The sequence below is a fragment of the Phascolarctos cinereus genome, unplaced genomic scaffold (assembly GCF_003287225.1).
Source record: "Phascolarctos cinereus isolate Bilbo 61053 unplaced genomic scaffold, phaCin_HiC Scaffold_2;HRSCAF=192, whole genome shotgun sequence".
Lineage (NCBI taxonomy): Eukaryota > Metazoa > Chordata > Mammalia > Diprotodontia > Phascolarctidae > Phascolarctos > Phascolarctos cinereus.
The window spans coordinates 339,193,488-339,221,019 of record NW_027555625.1 but is presented as its reverse complement, the minus strand read 5'-3'; the positions used below and the strand labels follow the sequence as shown (position 1 = coordinate 339,221,019).

The 27,532-nt window shown below is 39.1% G+C and overlaps 1 protein-coding gene across 3 annotated transcripts; it reads left to right on the top strand.

Moving 5' to 3' along the window:
- Nucleotides 1–3,058: 3,058 nt before the first annotated feature.
- Nucleotides 3,059–26,224, top strand: VCPKMT (valosin containing protein lysine methyltransferase). 3 transcript variants are annotated; one of them, XM_020991313.2, is made up of 6 exons: nt 3,061–3,416; nt 3,769–3,879; nt 4,048–4,120; nt 5,044–5,163; nt 9,556–9,659; nt 11,588–12,509. In XM_020991313.2, coding segments are annotated over exons 1-6 (666 nt in total). In that variant the 5' UTR covers nt 3,061–3,159; the 3' UTR covers nt 11,589–12,509. The 3 variants fall into 3 exon arrangements, with proteins under 3 accessions (XP_020846973.1, XP_020846974.1, XP_020846972.1); XM_020991314.2 differs by lacking the exons at nt 9,556–9,659; nt 11,588–12,509 and adding an exon at nt 25,902–26,224 and having other exon boundaries at nt 3,059–3,416; XM_020991315.2 differs by lacking the exon at nt 9,556–9,659 and having other exon boundaries at nt 3,060–3,416.
- The last annotated feature ends 1,308 nt before the right edge of the window (nt 26,225–27,532 follow it).

Below are 27,532 nucleotides of genomic sequence, written 5' to 3'. Positions count from 1 at the left end.
TCCAGTAAGGGGCCTGTTCTTGGAGCAACATACTGAAAGGCTTGGTAAGCCTGTTTGCAGAGGTGTGTGATGGAGAGGCAGCCCTTTCAGGGCAAACACAGCTATTTGCAGACTACTTATTGGCTTACTCTGGAATGATGTAAATGGATTGCTGAGCTGGGACCGTACAAAAGACAAGCACAATGATCTTTCTTTCTCCTTTTTGAGTTAAATCATGTTGACTTGGATATGAAAATAATCAATATCATATATCCATTATATATAGATAAGGCAGCAGGTGCCTTAGCTCTCCACTTGGGCTGCTATGTGCTCATGAACACATGGCTGCTTGTGTTTTGGTTTTTTTCTGTACCTGTTGCCTTTATTCTTTCTTGATCTTAGGTAAGTAAGTATCATAGACTTTGTGAAGTTCAAAAGGTTGAAGAGCCACAAGACATCTCAGAATGGTAGCCAATAGCAGAGTCTACTGGTAGTCATAGCAGTTGTCTGATGAGGACGTGTCTTGGTACAAGGGGATATTTTTAAATTCTGTCCTCTTACTTTCTCAGTAAATATCCTTTTTTTTTTTTAGGCAATTGGGGTTAAGTGACTTGCCCAGGGTCACACAGCTAGTAAGTGTCAAGCGTTTGGTCTGGGGCCTGATTTGAACTCAGGTACTCCTGACTTCAGGGCTGGTGCTCTATCCACTGCACCACCTAGCTGCCCCTAAATATCCTTTTGTTAAAGCTAATTGGTGTTGACTGGTTAATTGATACTGAGGAGGGGACTAATTGGTTAAAATTATGTTTGGGTTAAATGATACTGTGAGATGGTAACTGACAATCAACGTTGGGGGAATACACAGGAAAGCGACTTGTGAGCAATAGTATCAACCAATACCCCAACCTCACAGGGTTCCCTAGAATTTTGAGGGGAGCAATAGCCTTGACTGAATGACCTGCTTTGCTACTCAGACTGTAAGTTGAGAGAATAAGCCCAAAGCCTATATGTGTTACACATGCAAAGAAAACACTTAAGACAATATAGTTTATAAAGACAGTAGTTTTAAAAGTAACTATAGCCAGCAGCTCCAAGATAGGGATGGGTAGAAAAAGCAGCATGACTGGATTCCTCAACGTCAAGCTCCCCCCATTAGGGAAGAGAAAGCAGGAGAGTAAACAGGACAGATAACTCAAAAATGGTTTCAATACCCCTTCCTTTACCCTCCCCACACATTAAAGCACTGGGGAAGTTTCCAATATTGTTTCACTAACAACCCCACAAAAAGCATTTACTAAATGCTTGCCAACGGCCAGACACTGTGCTGCGCACTAGACATACATAGAAAGGCAAAAACATGCTCCCTGCCCTCAAGGAGCTTATTCTTTTTTTTTTTAATATTGTTTATAGTTGTTTTTTTTTTCATATTAAACATTTTCACATTAGTCATGTTGTAAACAAGAATTAGGACCAATGGGAGGAACCATGAGAAAAAAGAAACTAAACAATAACAACAAAAAAGAAAGCAAATAGTATGCTTCCATCTGCATTCAGCCTCCATGGTTCTTTCTCTGGATGTGGACAGCATTTTCCATCATGAGTCTTTTGGGAGTTGTCTTAGATCCTCACATTGCTGAGAAGACCCAAGTCTATAAAAGTTAGTCATTGCACAATGCTGCTGTTTCTGTGTACAACGTTCTCCTGGTTCTGCTCACTTCACTCAGCATCAAGCTTACATTCTAATGGGGAGACCACATGCAAGCAATGATATATACACAAGGGTAAGGAGGAGGTAATCTGAGTAAAGGCACTAGCATTAAGAGTGATTGGGGAAAATCCCTTGGATTTAAGCTGAGATTTCAAGGAAGCCAGGGAATCTCTGAGATGGAGATGAAGAAGAAAAGCATTTCAGATACAGGGGACAGAAAGTCATGGAATCAAGAGACAGAGTATCACTAGATTGTAAAATACGAGGAGGGGAGCAAAGAGTAAGAAGACTGGAAAAATAGGAAAAGTCCAGGTTGTGAAGGGCATTAAAAGTCAAACACTGGATTTTATCTTTGATTTTGAAGATAATAGGGAGCCATTGTAGTTTGCTGAACAGGGGAGTAACATGGTCAGACCTTGCACTGAGATCACCTTGGAGGCTGAGTAGAAGATGGCCAGGAATGGGAAGGGATCTGAGGCAGAATGACCAACCAGGAAGCTATTGCAATAGTCCAAGTATGACCCCAACTGATAAATGGTCAAAGGATATGAACAAGCAGTTTTCAGAGGAAGAAATTAAAGCTATCCAGTCATATGAAAAAATGCTCTAAATCACTATTGATTAGAAAAATGCAAATCAAAACGACTCTGAGATACCACATCACACCTATCAGATTGGCTAACATGACAAAATAGGAAAATGATAAATGTTGGAGAAGATGTAGGAAAATTGGAACACTAACGCATTGTTGGTGGAGTTGTGATCTGATCCAACCACTCTGGAAGGAACTATACCCAAAGGGTTATAAAGTTGTGCGTGCCCTTTGACCCAGCAATACCACTTCTAGGTCTGTATCCCAATGAGACCATAAAAATGGGAAAAGGACCCACACGTACAAAAATATTTATAGCAGCTCTTTTTGTGGTGGCAAAGAATTTGAAATTGAGGGGATGCCGATCAACTGGGGAATGGCTGAACAAGTTGTGGTGTATGAATGTAATGGAACACTATTGTGCTATAAGAAATGATGAGCAGGCAGACGGCAGAAAAACCTGGAAAGACTTGCATGGATCGATGCTGAGGGAAATGAGCAGAAATAAGAACATCATACATACTAACAGCATACTGTGCGATGGCTGACTCTGATAGACTTGGCTATTCTCAGCACCGCAAGGATCTAAGGCAACTCCAAAAGACCCTGCCCTCAAGGAGCTTACATTGTAACCGGGGAAGGCAACACAATTTTTTTTTTTCATCCAAGTTCAATAGCCTCCAGAAATCTGCCCAGCGAGGTTAAGAACCACACCCACACCGGGAGCGCGGCTTCGTTGCCCTGGTAACAAGTCCTTCCCCCTCCGCGGCGCCAGGCGACACGCACACGACGCGCATGCGCAGGAGCGCAGTACGGTGGGAGGCTCTGCAGGGTGCGGGTCGACCCCCGTTTGCCGTCACAGACCGACCCCGGGAGAGCCATGGCGGCGGCGAAGGAGGCGCTGTGTAGCTTCGTGCGTCCGCTGGAAAAACGGGACGGGACGGTGCTGCGGCTGCAGCAGTACGGCTCAGGCGGCGTGGGCTGTGTGGTGTGGGACGCCGCCATCGTCCTGGCCAAGTACCTGGAGACGCAGCATTTCTTGGGCGCCGCCGCTGGGACACACGCGCTGCGCCAGAGATCCGTGCTGGAGCTGGGAGCCGGCACCGGCGCCGTGGGGCTCATGGCGGCCACCCTCGGGTACGAGTTGAGTTCCCGCCGAGGGTCGCAGGCGGAGTTGGTGGGGGAAGGTGGGCGGGAGGGGCGCCGCGACGCCTCTGGGCTGGGAACCTGCGCACGCGCACGCGCTCACGAGCTGTTCAGACCAGACACGGCGTCCCGCCCTCTACCCTTACGCACGCTCGCGCCTTCTCCCAGGACTGGGCGTGGCCTGCAGCTTTCGACCCGCCCCCTTCCCCCCGCGGCCTCCTCTTGCGGGAGGCGGGGGCTGGCTAGACGGCTAGGCTGTGCCCCCTACCCCCCACCGCACCCGGCCCCCCCCCCACACACACTGACTCACACTCACGTACGTGTGTTCCCACTTCCTTTGTAGGGCAGATGTTATACTCACAGATCTGGAGGAACTACAGGACTTGCTTAAGTTGAATATTAAAATGAACGAGCATCTCATTACTGGTTCTGTAGAAGCCAAGGTACTGAAATGGTTTGTATACTCTTTTAACTTGAGTTTAAGAATTGTGCAGATGTAGCTTTATTTAAAGTGTGTCTGTGCTGAAAAATACTTACTCCCTGAGGAAATTATGTAGTTTTCTAAATCGTGAACTTTTTTAAATTAGAGAAATAAATCTTGATAAGTATGTCTCTTTTTAAGGGGCGAAGAAAGAAAAGACTGTTTCTCTCCACCTGATTACATATTGATGGCCGATTGTATATACTATGAAGAGGTAACTATTCAATAACCATGAAGCTTGTTTCCAGAAACAAGTATTTATTTTAAATTTTGCATTTTTTCCCCCCAATTACACGTAAAAACAATTTTCAACATTTGTTTTTAAAATTGAGTTCCAAATTCTCTCCCTTCCTCCCCAGCCCCTCATTGAAAAGGCAAGCAATTTGGTATAGGTTATACATGTGGAAACAAGTATTTATTGATTCTCTGTTGGGTTCCTCCCCTTGTCTCTCATGGAACCAACAGACTAGTTGGGGAAACAAAACTTTTGTTCAGTACAAACTATATAAAAGTTCAGGGAAAGGAAAGATAACTGAGAGTTGTAAGATAGCAAAAACACATAGCTGTGTAGCAAGGCTAATAAGTGGTGGATCTGTTTTGAAACATTAAGAATTGAATTGTCTTTGAAAATATGATTTATGAATTTTTTGGCCATTCAGAATGAATTATTTAGAATTTTTAAAAATGGCATTTAAAGAGCTAAATGTCTGTGGAAAGGTGATAAATTAGTGTTTTTGAGCCTAGAATCATGCAGTATTTTTCTTTAAATGGTAGCGTAAGGTTTTGTGAGATGCTTATCCTTATCCACTAAACAGAGAGGTAACTTATGATTAAAGTTAAGGAACTGCTTAAATTTGGTTCTATTTTTTTAAGGATGAGAGTCAAGAGAAACGTGAGCAGAGCATTTTTTTTTAAAAATCGTTTGCTTCTTTCAGTATAAAGAACAACTTTCTTTAGTTTTCATTCTTTCAAATTTGACCCCTTAGGCCAATTCACTGATTAGTGAAGTTTGGAGCTTTTATAAGATTTGAGCAAATGCTGTTTATACAACATACTAGGCAGTTTGGGGAATACAAAGAAGAAGACTCATTTCAGTTATAATTATTTCCAGTTGTAACATTATTTCCTTTTAAACAGTCTTTGGAGCCATTGCTAAAGACTCTAAAGGATCTCAGTGGGCCTGAGACCTGCATCATATGTTGTTATGAACAACGAACTATGGGGAAAAATCCAGAAATAGAGAAAAAGTATTTTGAGGTAAGTACCTCTTTACAGCCAATGACTATAGACTGTTTTGTCATTTATTTTCAAAGCTTGATATTCTCTGAAAAAAAGTGGACGAAATTGTTTTCCAAAAGAGTGAACAGTTAGAGCGCTATTCTCAGTATTCATAAATGGTTTGTGGCAGTTAGGCTTAACGGTTAGACCTTGGAATTAAGATGATTTAATTCAAATTCTGCCTTAGACATATAGTGGTTGTCTCATCCTGGGCAAGTGAGTTAACCTGAGCTTTTAATTTTGTTATCTATAAAACAGAAATAATAAAAGCACTTAGATATAGATTGTTGAGAAGTTGATATGACATAATTTATGTAAGATATCTTGCCAATCTTAAAGTGTTATATAAATGTATTTTTTGAATGTCCTTATAATCTTTGTCTTGGATTCTTTAACTGAAAAAAATGGGGTTACTTTTTTACTTTTGAAAAAATTAATTTCTTAATAGCCTTATGTGTAAAAAAACAATTCAAGTTTGTTCATACTTCATTAGTAAAGATAATGATATCTTCAAAATGAACTTAGTATCTCCAAGAAACAAATTATTGGCAGGAGATTGTTAGAATTGTTGCCAAAAAATGAGGGAGAAAAATCTATTCAAGCAGTCAGCTCAATTCACATTTTATCTCACTTAAAAAATAGTAGTAAACCTATATTTAGTTTCAACTGAACAGGAAATATAAAATTGTGTGACATGTAGTATATTTCTCCTTTTATCCTCTGGGGGGCATATGTGACATGTCTGCTGGTTTTTAAAAGAAAGTTTTGTAGATTCTCTGTTCAAAACAGGTGGGTTTGAGGGGAGCTTTCTACCTCATATCTGGAACAGATTTCTGCAGCTGTTTAAACAAATTTTTCTTACACTGCTGTAAAAGTAGCACTTAACTTGCATGATGGGGTCTGTGTGTACGTAGGCCGAGCAAACACTCTGAAATTGTTGTATGATCAAAAAATAATTCAGTGATGTATGAGTTCATCCATGTGTGTCTCCTCCACAAACAAATCCTAACCCCCTCAATACCTTGCTAGATAGGCCCAGATAATTGTTTTTCTTTTCTGCCAGAGCACTTTAATGAGTTGCTCTGGCAGAAAAGAACAAAGAGCTATCTGGGTCCAGTCCTCTGTGCTGGGTCTTGGAAGAGAGATTTATAGGCCATTTCCAGCTTTTCCATCTCAGTAGGACCTGCCAGAATTCATAACCATTTTGCATGGTATTCGAGAGCTCAGGGTCACCTCCATGCCACAGTGAAGTTTTGGAATAGGATTTTTTATAGGTGACCAGAAAATATCTAACGGTCAGATATGTTTCCTGGCTCTCTCTACATGGGCACACACTCATGGAAACTCTCTTACACCATACAGTAGCTTAAGAAATAGGAAAATTTGCTGTGGTTCCCAAGTTTGAGGGACTCCAAAGTACCATTACCCAAATGCACAAATGGACCTGTGATCTGAACATTTCAGAAGTTTTTTTCCAGTAAGGCATATCACAGCCCATCAGTGCCTGACCATGTTGTATGACTGTCCATGTTCTCCCAGAAGTTCACCAAGGGAAGGGGGGGAGCGCACAACACAGCTGGAGATCAACCAGCAACACTAGGGTACCAGTGAAGTGCTTCATTCTTGTCATAGGACCAGTCCAATCTTTTCTTCCTGTCTTATAATTCCTTGGTGATGGTCTTTACTCTTCTTCTTAGGAGATCCTCATTGGATATGTATACCACCTTGACACTAAACCTGCATTGACCTCTACGTGATACTCAAACTTAGTTTCTCAGAGGCAGTAGTTCGCAAGCAAACACTGACAGAATAATTTAAACGAACATTAGTATTAGCTACTGTTTTACTCCCTAAGGAAGCTGAGACTTAAATATCAGAACATAAAGCTGTTTATGGGACTGCCCTCTGAATAGGCATTTTATATTTAATCTTGCTTTGTACTTGGGCATATCCCCTGTTTGGTGGCTCTCTTCTCTAAATCATAAATTCCCTTTGCTACCAGTCAGTTCCAAACAGCGAAATCAGGATATCTAACATCTCAAATTTAGGAGGTTGCCTCCAAGATGGAACCTCTGTGTCATGTGATCACTGTTTGTAGTCAACTGTAATAAGGCAAAGAAACATAAAACAGAAGAGGCAACTTTCTCGAGTGTGGCTATTTGAGTTCCTCCTCCTTTAGCTGCCATGTGGGAATGGTCAGCATGTTGTCAAGAGCGGGGCAAGGGTGATCTTCTTCCCCTATTACCGCCATGGATAGACTTGAATGGTCCTGATGCTGTCTGTGGCTTGGGAGAAAAGAGCAACGGAGGATTGGTTACTTCCTTGTAATGATGCCCAGTAAGTCAGTGGCTCTTTCTGCTCAACAGTCAATAAGGGGATTTGTTTTGTTATTCCCTAAATTTCTGTGTCCTTAAGTCCTGAGTGACACATGGCTTGTTGGATGCATTTACAGCCTTTATCTCACTCAAGTGCAGAGCTGGTAAACATGGTTGTCAGGAAGCAAGCAGGGCAATTCTAGTCATGCCCTAATAGACCATCATCAAGAATGTCCTTGATTTGTGTATAGAGGATTCATAAAGATTCTTTATAGAGGGAAGACCAGGCAAATAGGTTGGTGTTATTGATGTACTCTTGTTCTTTTTTTTTCAGTATTAATAAAGGCCAAGATTTTTTCCCCTACACTTTCATATTTGGTTCTTCTTCGCATACCTTGTTTATCAGTCCCCTAGCACCCCCATAGTTGTATCACTTCTGCTATCATAAATCTGCTCTCTATATATTTGATCTTATCGGGTTGCTTTTTCTGACTCTTTTCTTAACGTTTCTATCACCAGTAATAGGCACCTCAGGGAGTGATTCTTTAAGGTCCAAATGTGGTGGTTCCATTATTCTTCTTGGAGAAAACAGTCTATTAAAATGGATTTTGCAAATTTTGCATTTTTCTTCTCTTTGGAATACTCCTATTTTTATCCTTGAATGCCTTTGTGATGACTTTGCTTAGTTGGATATCTTACCAAGCTTTCTTTAAACTGGTTTTACTCTCTGTCTTATTAGATGATACTGTTCATAATTGCCCATCATCCTTCTTCATAAAGTTTTACAGATGAGTTTATATTCTAACCTAATGTTGCCTTTGGCAACCATCTCTGCATTTGCCAAGTAAGCTAGATATTTGCTGACTAAGGTGCTTTTTGGATTCTTTTGGTCTCCTTGTTTTGGCAATTAATTTTTGGGTGAAATTATTATAAGTATTAATGTCATTTCTGTAGCCCATTTCCCATTTTTGGCTTTCAATAACTGAAATAATTTAAGGTTAAAACATTTTAATCATAAACAATATCTTTTTTCTCATTCTTGTAGTTTACTAATTCTGATTTAAACTCTGACAAGTTGATGATCTGACTGTACACAGACAACTGATTCAGGAATGATTCTTGCATCAATAAGAGGTCTTATCCTGTCTGCTAAAATAAGACCTATTTAATAATCATTTACTTATGCTTTAAAGTTTGCAGAATGCTTTCCATTTGTTACTTCATTGATCGTTCTTTATAATGTTATTTGGTACATACCATGTTCAAACTATTATTTTTTTGAAAGAAAGTCTTGGTACTATAGAGGCATGAGGCTATGTAATTCACAAGTAATTGGTCTCCGTTCTGTTTTTTTTTTTCCTGAACCATGCTTTCATAAAATTTTTGCCTCATCTTTACATTTTTCTGCCTTTGCATTGAAGTCACCAAGTGTCAGTGTGTATGTTAATTTGATTCAGAAGGTCTTAACAGCTTCTTCAAAGAATTTCTCTACTACTTCGTTTTCAAAAATTGGTGTTGGTAAACTGCAAATATTTTTATGGTGGTCTTTTTGCAAATATTGATCATGTATTATAATATTAATAATAAGTAAGGCTGCATCATGTAATAGAAATACTAATCCCTCATTGGAGAGAGGCCCTTATGACTATTTCCTCTAGTTCTGTATTTGCTTAGGGATTACTTAAGGAGACTGCCCTCCTACACAAACTAAGAGTGCATATCTCACTTCTTCAGTTTTATATACTAGATGAGAATTAAGTACAGTGCAGCTAAGAACTCTTGAGGAATCTCAAGAGTGTTTGCAGTATGTAACTAAAGGGTCAGGCTCTATTTATGAAAGAATCAGTGCTTTAGACTGCCTTAAATTGGGATATATGGTCATATTATTTAATTCTCATGTTTTTCTGTAATGTTAAGATGAAAGTTAATTGGCTTTTTTGAAGTCATTGTTTTTAAAGTGTGTGTGTGTGTATATATATATATATATATATATATATATATATATATATATATATATATATATATATATATATATATATTTGTAATTCTGTAATAGCTCCTCCAGTTGGATTTTGACTTGGAAAAGATTCCTTTGGAGAAACATGATGAAGAATACCGGAGTGAAGATATTCATATTTTATACCTCAGAAAGAAAAAATGGTAACTTTAAAGAGTGGTTCTCATTTCTTTGCAGAGCTCACTTTTTATACAGTAGTTTTTGTCTTGAGGGGAATATATTTTTGCCACATTTCTGACATGTGCATAATGAGGTGATATTGTACTTAATTTTATTTCTTACATGTTTTAACTTAGTTGTCTAAATGAAACCAAATAAACCTCATTTGCTTTGTAGTTAAGATAACTATTTTACATAGAATATTTTGAGGAATTGTCTAATAGCCATTTTCTCATATAACACACAAAATTCTGTAAAGAAAGAAGCATGATAAGTGGTTGCTTTCAGAGTCTGAGAAAAGAAAATCTCTTCCTTTTCTCTACTGGGATTCTTGGTCTTTGTTGATGGTCGTACTTCCTAGCTAGTATATTCTTCTGAACTGTTAGCAGATGTTTACAAAATGTCTAGATGTCAGTTAAATTTTGGTTTTTGTAAACATTATTGAATACTTATTCTTTGTAAAAACTGTGTGGAAGTGGATAACTTGAAGTATTTGTAAAATTTCCCCATAAATAATAGTCTTAGAAAAAAATAGTTTCCTGGCAAAACCAAATATAAAATGTCAGCCTTTATCTGTAACCTTTTTCCATCTGAAAGCTTGAGGAAGTTTTGATGACTTTTCCACATTAGGTGATGGATTTAAGATTAAGCAGTTTATAGTACCAAAGGGTACCAAAAGGGTACTATCTGGAGCCTACTATCAGTAGGACCTTTTTCTTTGATCTGCCCTTAGGCTTCTTCATTAGGTCTTAGTGACACTCACTATCATTGTTTAGTCCCACTTGTGCTACTCAGGATAAAGTTTGCTAATCCCTAGTTAAGGGGTTTGAAGTGAAGATCGAACCATTTTTTAAAATGATATTTTTAAATATAGTCAACTCTTGCCTTCTACCCATGAATTATTCTTGGAAAGTTTTTAATCCTGAGTAGATTTACCTCTGTCATTGTATGTCTGCTCCTTAGCTACCACCTTCAGTTGGTTTGTGGACAGTGCAATAAATAAAGCACCTGTTGTAGTCAGAACACTATGCCAATGAATTTAAATAGGCTAAATAAAACATAATCAGAAAGGCAACTCTTCTGCCCAAAAATGCATTACGGAATCAAATGTAAAATGTTCAGATTATCTCGTTACATTATCTTCAAGTTGTCTGTATAAGGTGTATAAAGCATGGAGAGCAAATAAAATAGTCTTCTTATTTGGAAGCACCTAGGTGGCTTAGTGGATAGAGCACTGGACCTGGAGTCAGGAAGACCTGAGTTCAAATTTGGCCAAATACTTACTAGCTGTTATTAACAATCAAACAGTTACTAGTTGTTTGCCTTAGTCCACTGGAGAAGGAAATGGTAAACCACTCCAGTATCTTTGCCAAGAGAACTCCATGGACAGCATTGCATGCCGTGATCCATAGAGTCACAAAGAGCTAGACATGACTGAACAGCAACGTGTTGGTCTGTGTTAATGTTGCCATAACCTAATTTTTTTTTCCTTTGAGCAAGATATCATTTATTAACAGAGACATTAACAGATAATAATTGGTAATAAAGGGTCAGTGGCTTGCCTGTTTTTGCCAGAGACCCAGAACTGAAGATGCAACTCACTTTTATAAGCATAGAACAAAGAACAGGACAGATACCATATAATAAGCCAGCGTCATGGGGGTGAAGGTTCATGATTGGTTACATTGCTGAGATGAGGGGAAGAACATGATTGGTTGGAGGTTTGGTAATGAGGAGCTACATAGCTTAATGTTTTAAGGAGTAAGGTATGTGAAAAATGGCTGTTGAGAAAAGGTGATGACATTAGTAAATGGGAGTTTGGACAATGTATTTTTTCATGTTTTGGGGATTTTGTTTTGAAGCTAAAGGCTTGAAACCCAAGATTTTCTTATCTCTTTCTTTTTTCTTACAGAAATTACAGCGTTGAAACCCTTCATCATTTTGTCCAAGTTTGCAACAACTAGATAAGCTAAACATGTGAATTGGGCTTATAAGAATAGCATGAAAAAGTTTTCATCACATATTTTCATGGCTTATCAGAGACATTGGATTTGAATGATAGAAATAGAAACATGGGTGCTACTTTGAATTCTTAGAAGAATTCTACTAAAAGTCAACCAATGTGACCTGCCAGCATTCCTAAAGATATTCCATTCCCTGCATGTTGGATGAGACTTAATTGTAACCAGAGTTGTTGTTTGACCCAACATGAAATTCTGTTTTAAAGACGTGGATAATGTGTTGGAAAAAATTATATGCTAAAACAATAACTTGTTGTGCTTTCAAGAAACTGAAGAGCGTTGATTTTTACTTCTTGAAGGGACAATTTTTAAGCCTCATATCTGTACTTCAGATTGTATTCAATCTAGATAAATGTAAAAGAGGATCTCATGAGTTTGAGTTTTGTCTGTAACAAAGCCAGCAGTCTTTGTTTTACATATATTTCCTTTGTAATTACATTTTAAGATAGGTTTAATACTTGAAAATGTCTCCTTGGTTCAAATGAAAACTAAGCAGTTTCACATTTGTTTTTATAAAACAAAATTTTTTGTTACTGTAAATTTGAGAAATATAAACATTTCCTTATACAAAGAAGTACAGAAAAAGAGGATTGTTTATGACACTGTGAAACTTGATTGTGTTGATAGTTATTTTTAAATATAAAACATGGTAGTTCCAACACTACCCTGCATGTCTGTATCTGCTTCTGAAACTTTTTCTCTATTTTATGTATTTTTTTCAATGTTTCATTAATGTTCTTTTCAGTTCTTTTCTTTTTTTGATATCACTACCTCTCCATCCCCCCACTAATTAATTAAATACATTCAATGTTACATTGACTCTTTACTTTTTTATTACCGTACTACAAAAATTTTAAAATCTTTGTAACAAGTATACTAAAGCAAAACAAATTTGTACACTGTGTCTAATAACATATGTCTCAATACTTTTCCCTTCATTTTCCTCTTCTCTCCTCTTTGAAAAGGAGCTAGAGTAATAGGAATCTTGATTAGTGCTGCTGCTGTGTAATTGAAGGGGTTCATTTGTACTCTTCTGCTCCTCCTCTCTTCATCAGCCCTGATTTCTAGTTTTTATTTTTTTTAAGCCTTTATCATCTACTGTCCAAAATTGATGTTTTTCTTGTGACTGCTGCTTTCCCAGCTCTATCCATCAAAGCCCACTCTTCCTTTTTCCATTCCCAGTTGCTTATTTGTTGTATTTACTATAGTTCTACACCAGATTCTGTGTGTATTTCTTTTTTTAACCCTCTTTTTGTTCAGTTCAGATAAGAGTGAGTGATCATGATGTGCTTGTTTTCCCCATCCCTTCCTCTATTTGTGCATACTCTTCTCTAGTATTCCAATTATGTGAAATAGTAAGCTCTTGCTCTTTCTTAATTTCTTCCCTAGTGTATTATTTTCTTACCTTTTTCTTTCCTCTCTTAAACAATAAAAAAGAACGAAAATATCCAGTCCCTGTGTTTGTATAGTTCTTAACTCCCTCTGTGATCCTTGTCCCTTCTTTCTCTATTAGAATGTAAGAATTTCATTCAACCCCATCCAGTTGGTCAAATGCGTTGACCTATCCAGGTTTCTCTTAACTTGTGTTTGCGTGTCAAAGTTCCCACTCCACTCTGAACTTTTCATCAAAATTGCTTGAAAGTTTGCTATTCCATTAAAGGCCCATTTTTCCCACCATAGGAATATACCCAGTTTTATATGGTAAATTATTCTTGGTTGTAAGCTTTTGTCATGTGTTATGAGATGTAATCTTCCAAGACTTTATCTCTTTTGTAGGAGTTGTAGCATAGTTTTATGTAACCTTTACTGTGTTTCCTTGATGTTTGAACTCTATTTTTCTTTAACTTGAAAGCTCTAGAATTTAGCTATGACACTTCTGAGTGTTTTCAGTTTGGAGTTTCTAATAGATACACACACAAGTGGTTTACTTTTGTAGTTTCTTGCAATATGATAACTAAGTTTTTTATTTGGTTATGGTATTTAGGGAGTCTACTTAAATTCTCGACATATTTTTGTAGGTAAGTTGTTCTTTATAGTAGATACTTTATATTTTTTGGATCTTGCTGTAATATTTCTCTTTGTCTCATGGAGTCATTGAGTTCTGATTACTCCATTCTGTTTTTCTAAGGGGTTCATTATTTAAGTAAGGTTTTCAATTTTCCTTTCTAAATTACTTATGCTATTTTTTCCTTCCAGAATTCTTATTTCAGTTCCAATTCCACATTTTGGTGCTCTGTTTTCTTTCAGTCATTCTTATGTTTCTTGTGGCTGATCCAGTTTTTCTGTGAGGTTCTATTTGTACTTTTCACAAGTTACTCTTGTTATTTGGGATTCTTTCTTAAGCTACAGTATTTCTTCATTGCATTCATTGATTTTTTTTGGTGTGGTTTTGAAAGATTAAGAAAAGAAAGAAAAAATGGGATATGCTAGGGCATAAAGGAAGAGAAAGAGGTGGAAATTTACTAGTTCACATGATAGTGTACAAGATGAACAGTACATGAACATGGAGGAGGGAATGGGCATCATATAGAATGGGTGTCACTTCAATCCGAACAAGACAAATGGGCCTTAAGATTCTGGGCTCATGGTTGGGGAGAGGAGGGAGGGAATGAAAGAAGACTTGAAAAGTAGGAAGGGATTCTGGTAATGGACGGCTTTAAAAGCCAAACAACATTTTATATTTGATCCTGGAGGCACTAGGGTGCCACTGGAATTGATTTAATGGGGGTGGAAGAACGACTAACATGGTCAGACTTACTTTAGGATTTGACAGCAGAGGAGGATGGTCCAGTGTGGGGAAAAGAAGAGTCAGGGAGATCAAAAGTCAGGGTTCTTCAATAGTCTAGGTGTGAGGTGATGAGGACTTGCACCAAGGTGGTAGCAGTGTCAGAGGAGAAAAAGAGGTATATACAAGAAATATTACAAGGGTAGAAATAATAGGACTTGGCAACTAATTGGATGTGAGGGCTAAGAAAGATTAAGGAGTACAGGATGACATCTATGTGACTGGGAGGATAATGGGACCCTTGACAATATTCTATTCTAAGCTCCCTCTTTTTCCACATGGAGGATTCTCAGTGTTAGCTTCCAAGTCTTATGTGATCTTTACTATAGGTTCCTTTGTTACTCAAATCCTTTTTTTCTAAAAGCTTGAATTATTTTTAATTGGATTTTGGCTATGATCTTCCTAGGAGTTTTCATGTGGGGTTTCTTTCAGGAGGTGATTGATGGATTCTTCCTCGTTTCACTTTGCCCTCTAGTTCCAATAGAACCGGGCAATTTTCATTTATGGTTCCATGAAATATAATATTCATGGGGTTTTTTTGGTTTCATTTTGTTTTTTGGTTCATGATTTTCAGGTGGTCTGATGATTCTTCTATTCTCTCTCCTTCACTTGTTTTCTAGGTCAGTTAATTAAAAAAGTAGTTTATACCTTATTTATTTTCTAGTATTTTGATTTTGTTATATTATTTCTTGCTGTTTTATGGAGTCTGCTTTCTGTTTGGCCCATTCTAATTTTTCAGAGAATATAGTTCTCAGGTAAGGTTTAGCACTTTCTGTCCTAAACTATTAATTCTCATTCATGTTCTTTCCTCCCTAGTTCTAATTTCATGTAACATTGCATTTTATACCTCTTGCTTGTGTTTAAGGCCTATTTGTCTTGTTCAAATGAAAGTGGCACCTATTTCATAGATGTCTACTTCTGGGAACTCTCACTATTTTTCCGAGTTTACCCCTTGGGCTTCTGTTAGGCTGTGGGATTTCTTTATTGTACTGTACATGTTCTGTTTATGTCTACAGGCTTAGTTTCTGGTTTGAGACTTTTTATTTATAGCAGACTCTGCTCATTGCCATATTCTTGAATGGTGTATGTAGGTTCTATTTAGTCCTATATGTGGTTACTTGGGCCAATCAATCAACCAATATTTTATAAAGCATCTACTTTATGCCAATTACTGTGCTAAGTACTGGGGATACAAAAAAGACAGTCCCTGCCCTCAAGGAGCTTTCAATGTAATAGGAAAACAACAAGCAAAGAAATATACACATAAGCTATATACAGGATAAATGGGAAATAACAGAAAGAAAGCACTAGAATTAAGAGAGGTTGGGAAAGACTTCCTGTAGAAAATGGGATTTAGTTGAGACTTTAAGGAAGTTAGAAAACCCGGGAGGCAGAGATGTGGAGGGAGAACATTTCAGGCCTGTGGGACAGTCACAGGAAGTGCCTGGAACTGAGAGATGGAGTGTCTTGTTTGTGGAACAGCCAGGAGGCCAGTGTCACCAGATAGAAGAGTGTGTGTTGGTTAGTAAGGTGTAAGAAGATTAGAAAGGTAGGAGAACCAGGAAAGAGAGTTGTCCTAAAGAGAAGAAAGTATCAAGGAGAAGAGAGGGATCAACAGTGTCAAAGCCTGCAGAGTTGAGGATGCGGACTGAGAAAAAGCCATTGGATTTGGTAACTCAGAGATCATTAGTAACTTTGGAGAGGGCAGTTTTGGTAGAATGACGAGGGTGGAAAACCAGACCCCAACTACTCTAGGAATCTTTGGGTTTTTGTTTCAGTTCCTGTTGGCTCTGCTTAGGCCTCTACCCCTTCTCAGTCAGTTAACCACAAGCATTTATTTTTATTTTTATTTTATTTTATTTTTTTAGGCAGTTGGGGTTAAGTGATTTGCCCATGATCACACAGCTAGTGTCAAGTGTTTGGTCTGAGGCAAGATATGAACTCAGGTCCTCCTGCTTAAGGGTTGGTGCTCTATCCACTGTACCACCTAGCTGCCCCATAAGTTTTTTTTTTTATTTTAAGCTATCGGGGTTAAGTGACTTGCCCAGGGTCACACAGCTAGTAAGTGTCAAGTTGGTCTGAGGCCGGATTTGAACTCAGATACTCCTGACTTCAGGGCTGGTGCTCTATCCACTGCGCCACCTAGCTGCCCCAGGCACAAGCATTTATTAAGCCATTACTATGTTCCAGTGTGCTAAGTCTCCTTCTTCAGTCCCTTGTAATTGTGAGAGATCCCAACCAGATATGCTCATTTTGCTGATTGCAGGCTTCCTTTAAGACCTCAGGTACTTTGCTGCCCAGACATTGCTTCCGCCCTGCCTTTGCTGTTGCTCAGGTATGAGCTGCCTTGTCCTTCATCAGGCATGGGGCTGCCTGGACTTTGATCTTGCAGTGCACAGGATTCCTGAGCACTGTTTCCTGGGTGTAGTTATGGTTCAGTTGGAACTTCCTGGCTCTGCCTCCTGCTACAGTGTGACTCTGAATACTGCTTTTTTTAGTTACTGCTCTGGCCTTGACTCAGTGGCTCTGGACACCACCACTCTGGGTACCTCTTCTAAGAGGGCTAACTAGCTATTTCAAGTCACAGTTCGGGGGGGGTGGCCTGGGTCCTTTGTTTCCTGGATGTGACCTGGATGGGTGCCGGTTTAGCCCTGCCTCCTTCTTTGGATCTGGGTTGCTTCTGTACCTTCTGCATGCTCTGACTTGTTCATTCTTAGTTTCCACAAGTTTCTGGTAGATTTTTTTGTGCAATCCTGGACTGGACGGAGGAGCTTATTGTCATTCCTCTTTGATCTTATCTTTGGTCCTTCTGGTACATTTTTAGGGGTCTACTGAGGCATTTGTGGGGGATCTGAGCTCAACTAGGCCCTGACATTATCACCATTTTAGCCAGAATTCTAATAACAGGAGGTATCTCTGTGGGGTTGGTGAACTGTGGTTTTGGGAGCATCAAGTGGATAGAGCAGTGGGCGTGGAGTCTGGAAGGCCTGAATTCAGGTGTGGTCTCAGTAACTTATTAGCTGTGTGAACCTGGACAAGACACTGAACCTCTATTTCCCTCAGTTCCCTTATCTGTAAAAATGGAGCTAATAATAGCACCTACCTCCCAGGGTTGTCATGAGAATCAAATGAGATATTTGTGATGCATTTAGCATAATGCCTGGTACATAGTAAGTGCTGTATAAATGTTAATTATTTTTATTAAAAGATTGGCTCTATAGAGATAAAACGTGAGTATACAAGCTGAAGTTGGGGGAGTAGTCCAAGGGTTCAATAACTGTACATGTTCAATAACTGTAACACATGAAAATGTGTAATATGGTTGACTCTGGCCTCACTGGGGCAGGCCTGTTACATCTCCCCCTCAGGATTCTCTGCCTCGAGGTTGTGGTTGAGGTACGGGGAAAGGTTAGGCTTACAACTGAGCTAAGAGCTCAGTTCCTACATAGCTTTAGTTCCACCAAGTTCAAATCCAAAGTCAATGCCAACTTCTGTCTGGCCCAAAGATCACTCCAGATGATCAACCTATGTTCCTTGAGGCCTCAGGGATCAAGGCTTGACTATCACCAGCTTAAGATTCCTGGACTTCCTGGACTTCTAGATACTCATGGCTTATGCTCCTGAGCTGGATTGGAAATTCCACTCCCTATATGTAGGAAGAATAACATGGGTCACATGGGTCATTTTAAAGATATGACCTTCCTCTAACACTGTGCCAATGGAAAAAGCCTTCTCCCATTCAAGTAGTAAGTCAGCAGAGAATGTTCATACCTGTTCCAGTGCTCTCATCTCCCAGAAGCAGCTCCCTAGTGTCTTCCACATGGATAACTTCATCTTATGAAATTGATAGTATCTGTAGATGTACCAGACCTCCCCCATTGCAAAAGAAAATATCACTAAAAGAAAGTTGAATTCTCAATAATAAGGGGAAAAACCACCACCACCACCAACAAAAGCCTCAGAGAAAAGATAATGAAACATACAGCTTCTGTCACTGCAGTGATATGGGGGACTATGTATACAGATAGTGTTAGACATACTCTTTATATTCAAAGTTGTTTTTTCTCTGTCACCAGAGAGGCTTCAAGATGGAGAGGGGTGGCAGAAAATAACTGATGTAGTTATAAAAATAATCAAATTTTTGAAAATCGTCATTTATATTTTTTCTTTCCTTTTTCATCAAAACTTTTCCCCTTCCTAGATGATTTTTTAAATTTAAAAAATTTTTAAAATAAATTTACTTCACATGTATTTATACTTTGTCCCTCCTATTATGTCCCCTCTATTGCACAAAAAAAAAGATGAAAAACAAACCCCCTATAATTAGCTTACCTAGTCCAGTAAAACAAATTTCTACATTTGTCATGCCCAAAAATGTATGTCTCTATTTACATTTTAAAATCATCACCTCTCTAGAAGGAGGTGACATCTTCAGTCATCTGGTCCAGTTTATCATTGCATTGATCAGAGTTCTAAAGTTTTTCAAAGTTGTTTTCTAATGTTATTATTGAATAAATTGTTCTAGTTCTGTTCACTTTGCTCTGTGTCGGTTCATAAGGATCTTCCCAGTTTCCTCTGAAACTAGATATTTTATAATTTCTTATGTAAATAATCCATCAGATTATTTGTTTAGCCATTCCCTGATCAGATAGCCCAAGTTTCCAGTTTTTGCTACTACGAAAAGAGACGCTATAAATATTTTTTGTATGTACAGGACCTTTTCCTCTTTCTTTGATCTCTGAGGTACAAGCCTAACAGTGGTTAACTGGGTCAAAGGCACATGCACAGTTAAGCAACTTTGGGGGCATAGTTCCAAATTGCTTTTGAAAATAACTAGACCAGTTCATAGCTCCACCAACAGTGCACTAATGGACCTGTTTTTTCTACAACTCCTCCACATGTCATTTTCCTTTTTTATTTGCTTTGCTAGATAGAGCCTCAAAGTTGCTTTAATTTGCTTTCTTCTATTAATGATTTAGAGAATTTTTTAATATGGTTGTTGATAGTTTGCATTTCTTCCTTTGAAAATTGTCTGCTTTGGGGGGCAGCTAGGTGGTATAGTGGATAGGGCACTGGCCCTGGAGTCAGGAGGACCTGAGTTCAAATCCAACGTCAGACCCTTGACACTTACTACCTGTGTGACCCTGGGCAAGTCACTTAACCCCATTGCTTAGCCCCCCCCCAAAAAAAAAGAAGAAAAAGAAAATTGCCTGCCTTTGACCATTTGTCTAATAGGGAATAGCTGTTTGTTAGTTTCAATAAAACCTTTTTTTTTTTCAAGGGAGTTGTCAGAGTCACATTATGGGGAGTACTGGTCTAGCCTTAAAGGAATACATTCTTGCTTGTGACCTTGGAACCAGAAAGTACCCCTGCCAGGAAGCTTTGACATTTATCCACAATGACTGATATCACCAGAAGAGTTGAAATACACCAATAATGTCTAAGTCTTTGCAGTGCACAATGTACACATGGAGGAGGCTTCTCTTTACATCTGTTCCTCAGAGCCATCCTCTGGTTGATCTTAGCAGCCTCGTTTTACAAGTGGGAAAATTGAGGCATGGAAGCACAGGGATTTACTGGCTGTTTTTCTAATGTAAGCCTGGGCCAAAACTAGGGCTTCCAGTGAGAATAACTTGCTGAGCCAAATGTTGAGCAACCTAATCTGTTTTTTTTTATTTTTTTCCGGGGTGGGCCAGCACCTGTTTACAGAATTCTGTTTCTATTCAATAGCATGGGAAAGTGAAGAAAGCTCTGGGCTCAGAATCAGAGGATGTGACTTTGAATCCTCACTCGGCTACTTGTTATCTGTGTGACCTTGGGCTTGGTTTCACCACTATGGGCCTTGTTTTATTTATCTGTAAAATGCAGAGGTTGTATTAGATGACCTTGAAGGTTCCTTCCATCTCTTAAATCTTATGAACTATGTACACATTTCCAAAGTGTTAAGTGAAGTTCATCTCTAGCCCAGAGTTTCCTTCCTCAAGAGAAAATGTAGCTGCCTTGGTTGGCTGAGCTGAGCAAAATTAGGCTGGGCTGGGCTGAGCAAGCTGTGATGAGTCCCACAGGAAATGAGAAGTCCCCTTCCCCTAGATTTGTTTGCTTTTTCTTTCATTAAGGGTGGGGAGAGCTTGAACTTGAATTTCCACTTGGAAGGGGCATGTCTCAGCACTGCTTTCCCATTTCTGTGGTGCGTCTCCATAAAAGCTGCCGTAGGTGACTGACTCATTACTGCCTGACTGCCTGTTCGCCCAGGAAAACTTGGGCTAGGTCTCATCTTCCTCAGAGTCGCTAGTTTTATATGATCCTTTAGAGCTCAGAAAAAAGAGAAGACCGCAAAAGATATTTATCGGTATTTAAACCATTCTCAATGTACATGTTTCCCTAAATTCTCCCATATACCTACCTTACTAGGGCTAGCGGGGTGGGTGAACAGCTAGCTGCAGAGAAGTAAAATAAATTTGAGCTGTGCACTCTCTTAGCCTCCCTAGGCTTTCTCTTCAGGGACAGAGTGTTTGTCCCCAGAGCAGAAAAGGAAATGAAGGGATTTCAGGTCATGTGTGCACAGATTGTACTCTATAGCAGGGCTAGAAGTCCTGTGGGTTGGACAAGACTTTTTCTCGGGCTGCTGTTATCTGGGATATCCCTAGTATAGCATTTCCTTCCCATTGTGACAACCTTTCTTTATAGTATGGCCTCTTCCTATAGTGCTCCTCTCCTCGGTTCTGGTTTCCCTTTCAAGCTTTGTGGGGGAGTGAAGTGAAGGCTTCTGTTCTCTGACAGATGAGTCAACCCCTATACAGGTGCAATTTCACCTACCTCCAGACTGTTTTCTGTGCTGCTACTACTCTCCTCTCCACCTCCAACTACCACAATGAATTTTCCCAGGTGCGAGGAGAATTCCTAAGTATAGCTTTGCTCCCAACCCTCAGTCCCACGGATCTCATATGGTTGAAAATAGTTAAAATGTTTATTTAAGGAGTCCATCAAATAGGAAAAAAGACATAATAAATCTTTATAATTGATCTTCAGATTAGTAATGCATGACCATTCTTTATTGATGTATTTACGTTACAATATCCTGAGGAAGTAAATATGTGTGTTTTTATTATCTTTTATTCTCTTTACTTGGTACACATAGGCGTGAATGTGTATATCTCTCTCTAATGAATTCTTATTAAATTCTTTTTATAGAGGCCAATAATCAGTCATTCAATCAGCAAACATTTTTTAAACCTACTATGTGCCAGTACTGTGCTTGCTATTGGGGATACAAAAACAAAAATGAAATATTTCCTGACCTAAGGAATTTACCTCCTATCCAAGGAGGCAACATGTACATATAGATGAGTAGCAAGTAGATAAAGTCGACCATATTCACTTGTTTGTCATCCCTCAGCCTCCGCTTGACTTGTTCTCATATTTAATTTCTTCATCCACAGTTATCCAGGTGCATGTTGGGAAATTTTCTTTCTAATGAATAAAACTAAATCTTCTTTCTCATTAGTTAGCTTCAGCCCCAACTCCATCTTAACAAATGTTAAATAAATTGGAGAAATTTCTTTTCCCAATGGTAGTTACTTATATATAATTTACTGAAAAAAATAACAAATGACAAAACAAAGAAATAGATCATTATTTATAATATTTACTTACGAGAAAGACCACAGAGTTATCTCAAACCAGCACTATAAAGACCCATCACTTCTGTACATTTGTGAAATCAATCTGGTGAGGTCTAGAGGTTTAGGGGTGCTGGGACCCCAAAATCAAGACACGCAGGTCCTGTCTCAATGAATTCAACCCAAGCTTTCTTTCAGCCAAAGACAAGGTTTATTAAACATCTGCCATATTGGCCAGACTCTTAAGGAATCTGAACATTTATGAGCTATTGGCTAGATTATAAAAATCTGAGTCCTTGGCTAGACTCTTAAAGAATCTGAGCACCTTGATGGAGACAAGATGGGCCTTATATACAGAAAGACTGTGGGAGGGATCTAGGAAGGATCTTTATGGGAGTGGCCAGTAGGTTGGAGTGAACAGAATGCCAGGGACCTGGACCACAGGCCAAGGGAGAATGGAGTCTAGATAGGATTAAGGGTGAGAAGTGGCCTTGGGCCATAGGGGATATAGAAAAGAAGGAAAAAGTACTGGGCTAAGTGCTTTACAAATAGTGTTTCATTTGAGTGTCATAACAACCCACCCAAGTAGGTGCTATTATTATTCTCATTTTGTAATTGAGGAAACTGGGGTAGACAGATTAAGTGACTTGCCCAGGATCATGTAACTAGTAAGTGAATGAGGCTAGATTTGAACTCAGGTCTTCCTCACTCTAGACCCCTCACAACCCTAGTTGTGTCTCAAGGGCAGCTAGGTGGCACTGTGGATAGAGTTCTAGGCCTGGAGTCCGAAAGACTCATCTTCCTGAGTTCTAGCTGTGTGACCCTGGGCAAGTCATTTAACCCTGTTTGTCTCAGTTTCCTCATCTGTAAAATGATCTGGAGAAGGAAATGGCAAACCACTCTAGTATCTTTGCTAAGAAAACCCCAAATGGGGTCACAAAGAGTCAGACATGACTGAAAACAACTGAACAACAAAAAGCCAATAGAAGAAGATTGCCGATACAGAATGTTCACACACGTGCAGATTTCAAGCCTCTCTCACATGAATGATGCCATCTTAACTGGCCTGTACTGAGGGCAAGATAAAGGTGAAAACAGTTTCTTCATAAAAGAAAATCTCTTTATCTCCTTTTTCTTTGTTGTTTCCAGCCATGACAGGAAAACAATCTCTTCACTAGACTCACTCATCATAGATTCATATAGATCAAAGTTCAAAAGGTCAAAAATATATACTGTCCTCGATCGAAAAAGGAGAAGACTTCATAGTACGATGTTTGTTTTTTCAACTATAGTTCCCCGACTGCCAGGAAAAACTGCCTTCTCTACAACATTCCATTTGGCTCTTAAAAATATAGTAATAATTATTGTCTCTGTGAGAGAGCCAAGTTAAACAGGCCTTACATATATACAAAATATAAATAAAATAAATACAAGGTAAGTTGGGAATAAAAGAACCAGCAGCTAAGGGAATTAGGTAGTGTTCATAGAGAGAGTGGTGCATACGTTTAGTTTTGAAGGAAACAAGGACTGCTAAGAGATAGCATTCATTCCAAACATGGAGGACAGCTAATGCAAAGGTACAAAGATGAGAGATGGCATTTCATGAATGAGGAGAATGAGGAGGAGGAGGAAGAGCAAGAAAACTAGTGGGGTGGGACCACATAATTTGGAAGAGTTAAAAAGGTGAGTTAGGATCAGGTGGTGAAAGGCATGTAAAAGCCAGAGAAGTTTATATCTGATCTTAGCAGAAATATGAAGCCATTGGAAAGAAAGCTAGGTGGCATAGTGACTAGAGCATTGGACTTGTAGTCAGGAAGACTTGAGTTCAAATCCTGCCTCAGACATTTATTAGCAAGACGCTTAACTTTTCTTTGCCTTAATTTCCTCATCTGGAAAGTAGGTGCAATAATAGTGCCCTAAACCCCATTGTGAGGATAAAATTAAATATTTGTAAAGTACTTTGCAAACCTTAAAGCACTATATAAATGCCAGTTTTCTATTTATTAAGTAAGGAGTGACATAGACTTGCATTTGAGAAAAATCATTTCAGCAATTGTGTGGAGGATGGATTGGAGGAGAGAGAGAGAAATTAGGAGGCTGTTGCAGTAGTTTAGGGGAAAGGTGATGAGAGCCTAATCTAGTATGGGTGGCCATGTGAAAAGAAAGAAGGGGATGGATGTAAAGTGTTGCAGAAGTAGAAATGACAAAAATTGGCATTTTTAGACTAAAGGAGAGTGAAGAGGCAAGGATAACCAAAGCTGTAAATCCAGGTGACTGAAAGAATGATGGTGCCCTAGACAGAAATAAAGAAGTTCAAAAGAGGTATGGATTTTGAGGAAAAGATAATGAGCTTTGTTTTGGACATAGGATCATAGCTTTTCAACTAGCAGGCACCTTAGAGGTCATTGAATCTTCATTCCCTTCAGGCTCCACTTCTGACTTTCTGAACTTTTTCTACCATGCCACAGAAACCATCTCACCCTGGAAATTCAATCTATTCCTGGACTTTGGACATTGGAAGTACATTCAGTCCCCTGTGGCCCCTTCCTTTGATTGGCTGGTTCTTCTCAGAACCTCCATTTTAAGGAAAGCTCCCAGGCCAGTGTGCCTTCATTTCTTTACTCTCCAGGCTCTACTCCTGACTCTCTGGACCTTCTCTACCATGACCATGTTTCCCTCCCCCCATCCCCATATCTCTTTTCAGCTTCCTTTTATGAGTTGTCTCTCCTCATTAGAATGTAAGCTCCTTGTGGGCAGGGACTGTCTTTCTGCTTGTATTTGTATCCCCAATGCTTTGTATTCCCATTGCCTGGCACACAGTAAATACTTAATAAATGCTTATTGACTTGACTTTGAGTCCAGTCCCTCATTTTATTGACTAGGAAATTGAGGCACAAAGAGATTAAGTGACAAGTTCTAGAAATTCTATCAATAGCAGTAAGACAAGAAAGAAATTAAAGGCATAAAGATAAATCAAGAGGAGACAAAACTATTCTTATTTTCTGATGATATCATGGTTTACTTAGAAAATCCCAGAGAATTATCAAAGTTACTAACTGAGACAATAAATAGCCTTCAACAAAGTTTCAGGCTACAAAATAAACCCTCAAAAATAAAGTCTTCCTATATAATAACAAAATCCAGGAGGCAATGATAAAATAGGAAATCTCATTCTGAATAATTACAAAATATATATCTGGGGATCAATCAATCAAAGCACACAAAAGACTTGTAGGTAGAAAGGCTTCACCGATGGTGAAGCCCGTGGTTGTGAAGGTGCTCCTTGTGTAGCATGAAGGGAGACAGAATAGACATTTCTAGCCTTTTCTTCTCCCACCCTTGTCCAAAGAAAGACTTTAATTCTTGCCAGGAGAGGAAGCAGAAGGCTGAGGCTGGAGGTCACCACTCTGTTCTCCTCAGAGCATTGGACCAGGCTAGAATTATAACTATCTGCTCCCTTAAATATCTAGGGGATATGATCAGGTTCCTTCTAACTTCTAATCACTGTGTCATTTTTACTGAAGGGACAGGGACTCCACACTCTATATCCAAGGCTTTAACCCTTTTCCCACCAAATGCCAGTTTCACAAGGAACACAAAGAAACCCATTAATCCAAATCATTGGCAAATATATATCAGACAATACAGGGTGAAGGAGCTCTCCCATTAGGAGCAAGGTAACTCAGCTCAATCATGAGAGAGTGTCCTAGATTTCACCCAAAGGGAAACTCCTCAAAGTCTCTAGTATAGCAAGTTGGGCATAGGGACATGATGGAGATGACTGTTCTCGTGTCTTCCCAGAGTCTTTTCCTTCAACAACCTGAAGTGGGGTTGGACTCATCCATCTTCCCTCTGCAAGCTGGAAGCCAGAAGAGCCTGAAGCCACTTGAAGCTTGATGGGAACTGAAGAGCTCTCCTTTCTCCCCCTCTCAACAACTCAGCTCTACCTGTCACACAAGGCAAGGCATTCATCTCCACCAATGAGGAGAAAGTCCCATACCAAAGGGCTTTGGGATAGGGGTTACACTTGTATAGATTCAAATACAAAATGCCCCTTAAAGAAATAAAGAACAACTTAAAAAACTAGAAGAATATTCAATGCTTATCGTTCGACCATGACAATATAATAAAAGTATGTGCCAATATATGCCATATAACAATATGCCAATATAATAAAAATGACAATATACCAAAGCTGATTTATATTTTTAATATTATACCGATCAAATTATTAGAGAAAGATTTTGCAGAACTATATAAAATAAAATTTATCTGGGAAAAGAAATTCAGTGCTATTAAAGCTTATTGGTAATGGGTGAGTGGTGATGAAGAGGAGATAGAGGTCTTCCTATAGAAGCCTAGGGACAGCTAAAGGTTGCTACAGGTCCAGACAAATGGTTTGGTGTATCCTCTGGTATAAATTGTCACCCACATGTAAGTTGCAGAGTGCCCTAAGGTATTACTGCTTATCATAATGATGAGAGATAGTAACCCATCACCAGGGAGTGTATTAGGAAAGGTGGGATTCTCATATAATCACAGAAGAATTGTAAAAAGAGACTCACAGATAAGGACCCTGTTCCCCCTCCCTTTCCTTACCCCCCTCCATCCTCTAATCCCCTTCCCCCACCATTCCAGGGTCAGTCTGGCTAGTCTTTATTTTACTATGTATAGGGGCTTTTGATTCACTTTAGGTGATCAATCTTTTTCTATTTTCAATTTCTCCTACTTTTGAGGGGCTTAGGAATTTTATCCTTGAGGGGCTTTAGGAATTTGAGGGGCTTAGGAATGTTATCACAAATGCCTCCACAATATTTGTTATTTCCAGTGGGAATCACTACTAATACCAAGTACTCCGGGCTCATGCTGAGGTGGGAGGTACCTTTGCTTTCTATCCAGACTCACACATTTCTCCAAACCTCAGTCCATACTGCTAATGTTAACCATGCAATAAGGGTGAGTAGCCCCTGGCTTTAAAATGAATAAAAGACAAATGAAAAACAAATTTTAAAAAAGGAGAGACCACACAAGGGGAGGAGTTTATAAAGTTCATGTGTGTACACAGCCTGCATCAAGCACTTCTAACTAGAGCAGAAATTGGCTTTTCTTGCTTTAGGTTCCTTCCACTTTTGAGGAGGAGGGTATGAGAAAAATATAAAAGGGAATGAGGAAGAGGTTTCATCAATCATCACTCTGAGTTTGTGAGAGTTTCCTTGGCATGACATCAATTGTACCACACGTGACCGCAGGAGTGGCCAGGGAAGAGCACACACCCGAAGATTAGGCTCAGTGTTCTGTAAAGACCAAATGGCCCCAAGATTGATTCCAACTTTGATTCCAAATCCCAACTCGTGACTTACCCAAGTAATAAAATCCCTGAAAATTGGAATAAACGAGATAGAAATCAATGGGACAAAAAAGATGAGGACAAA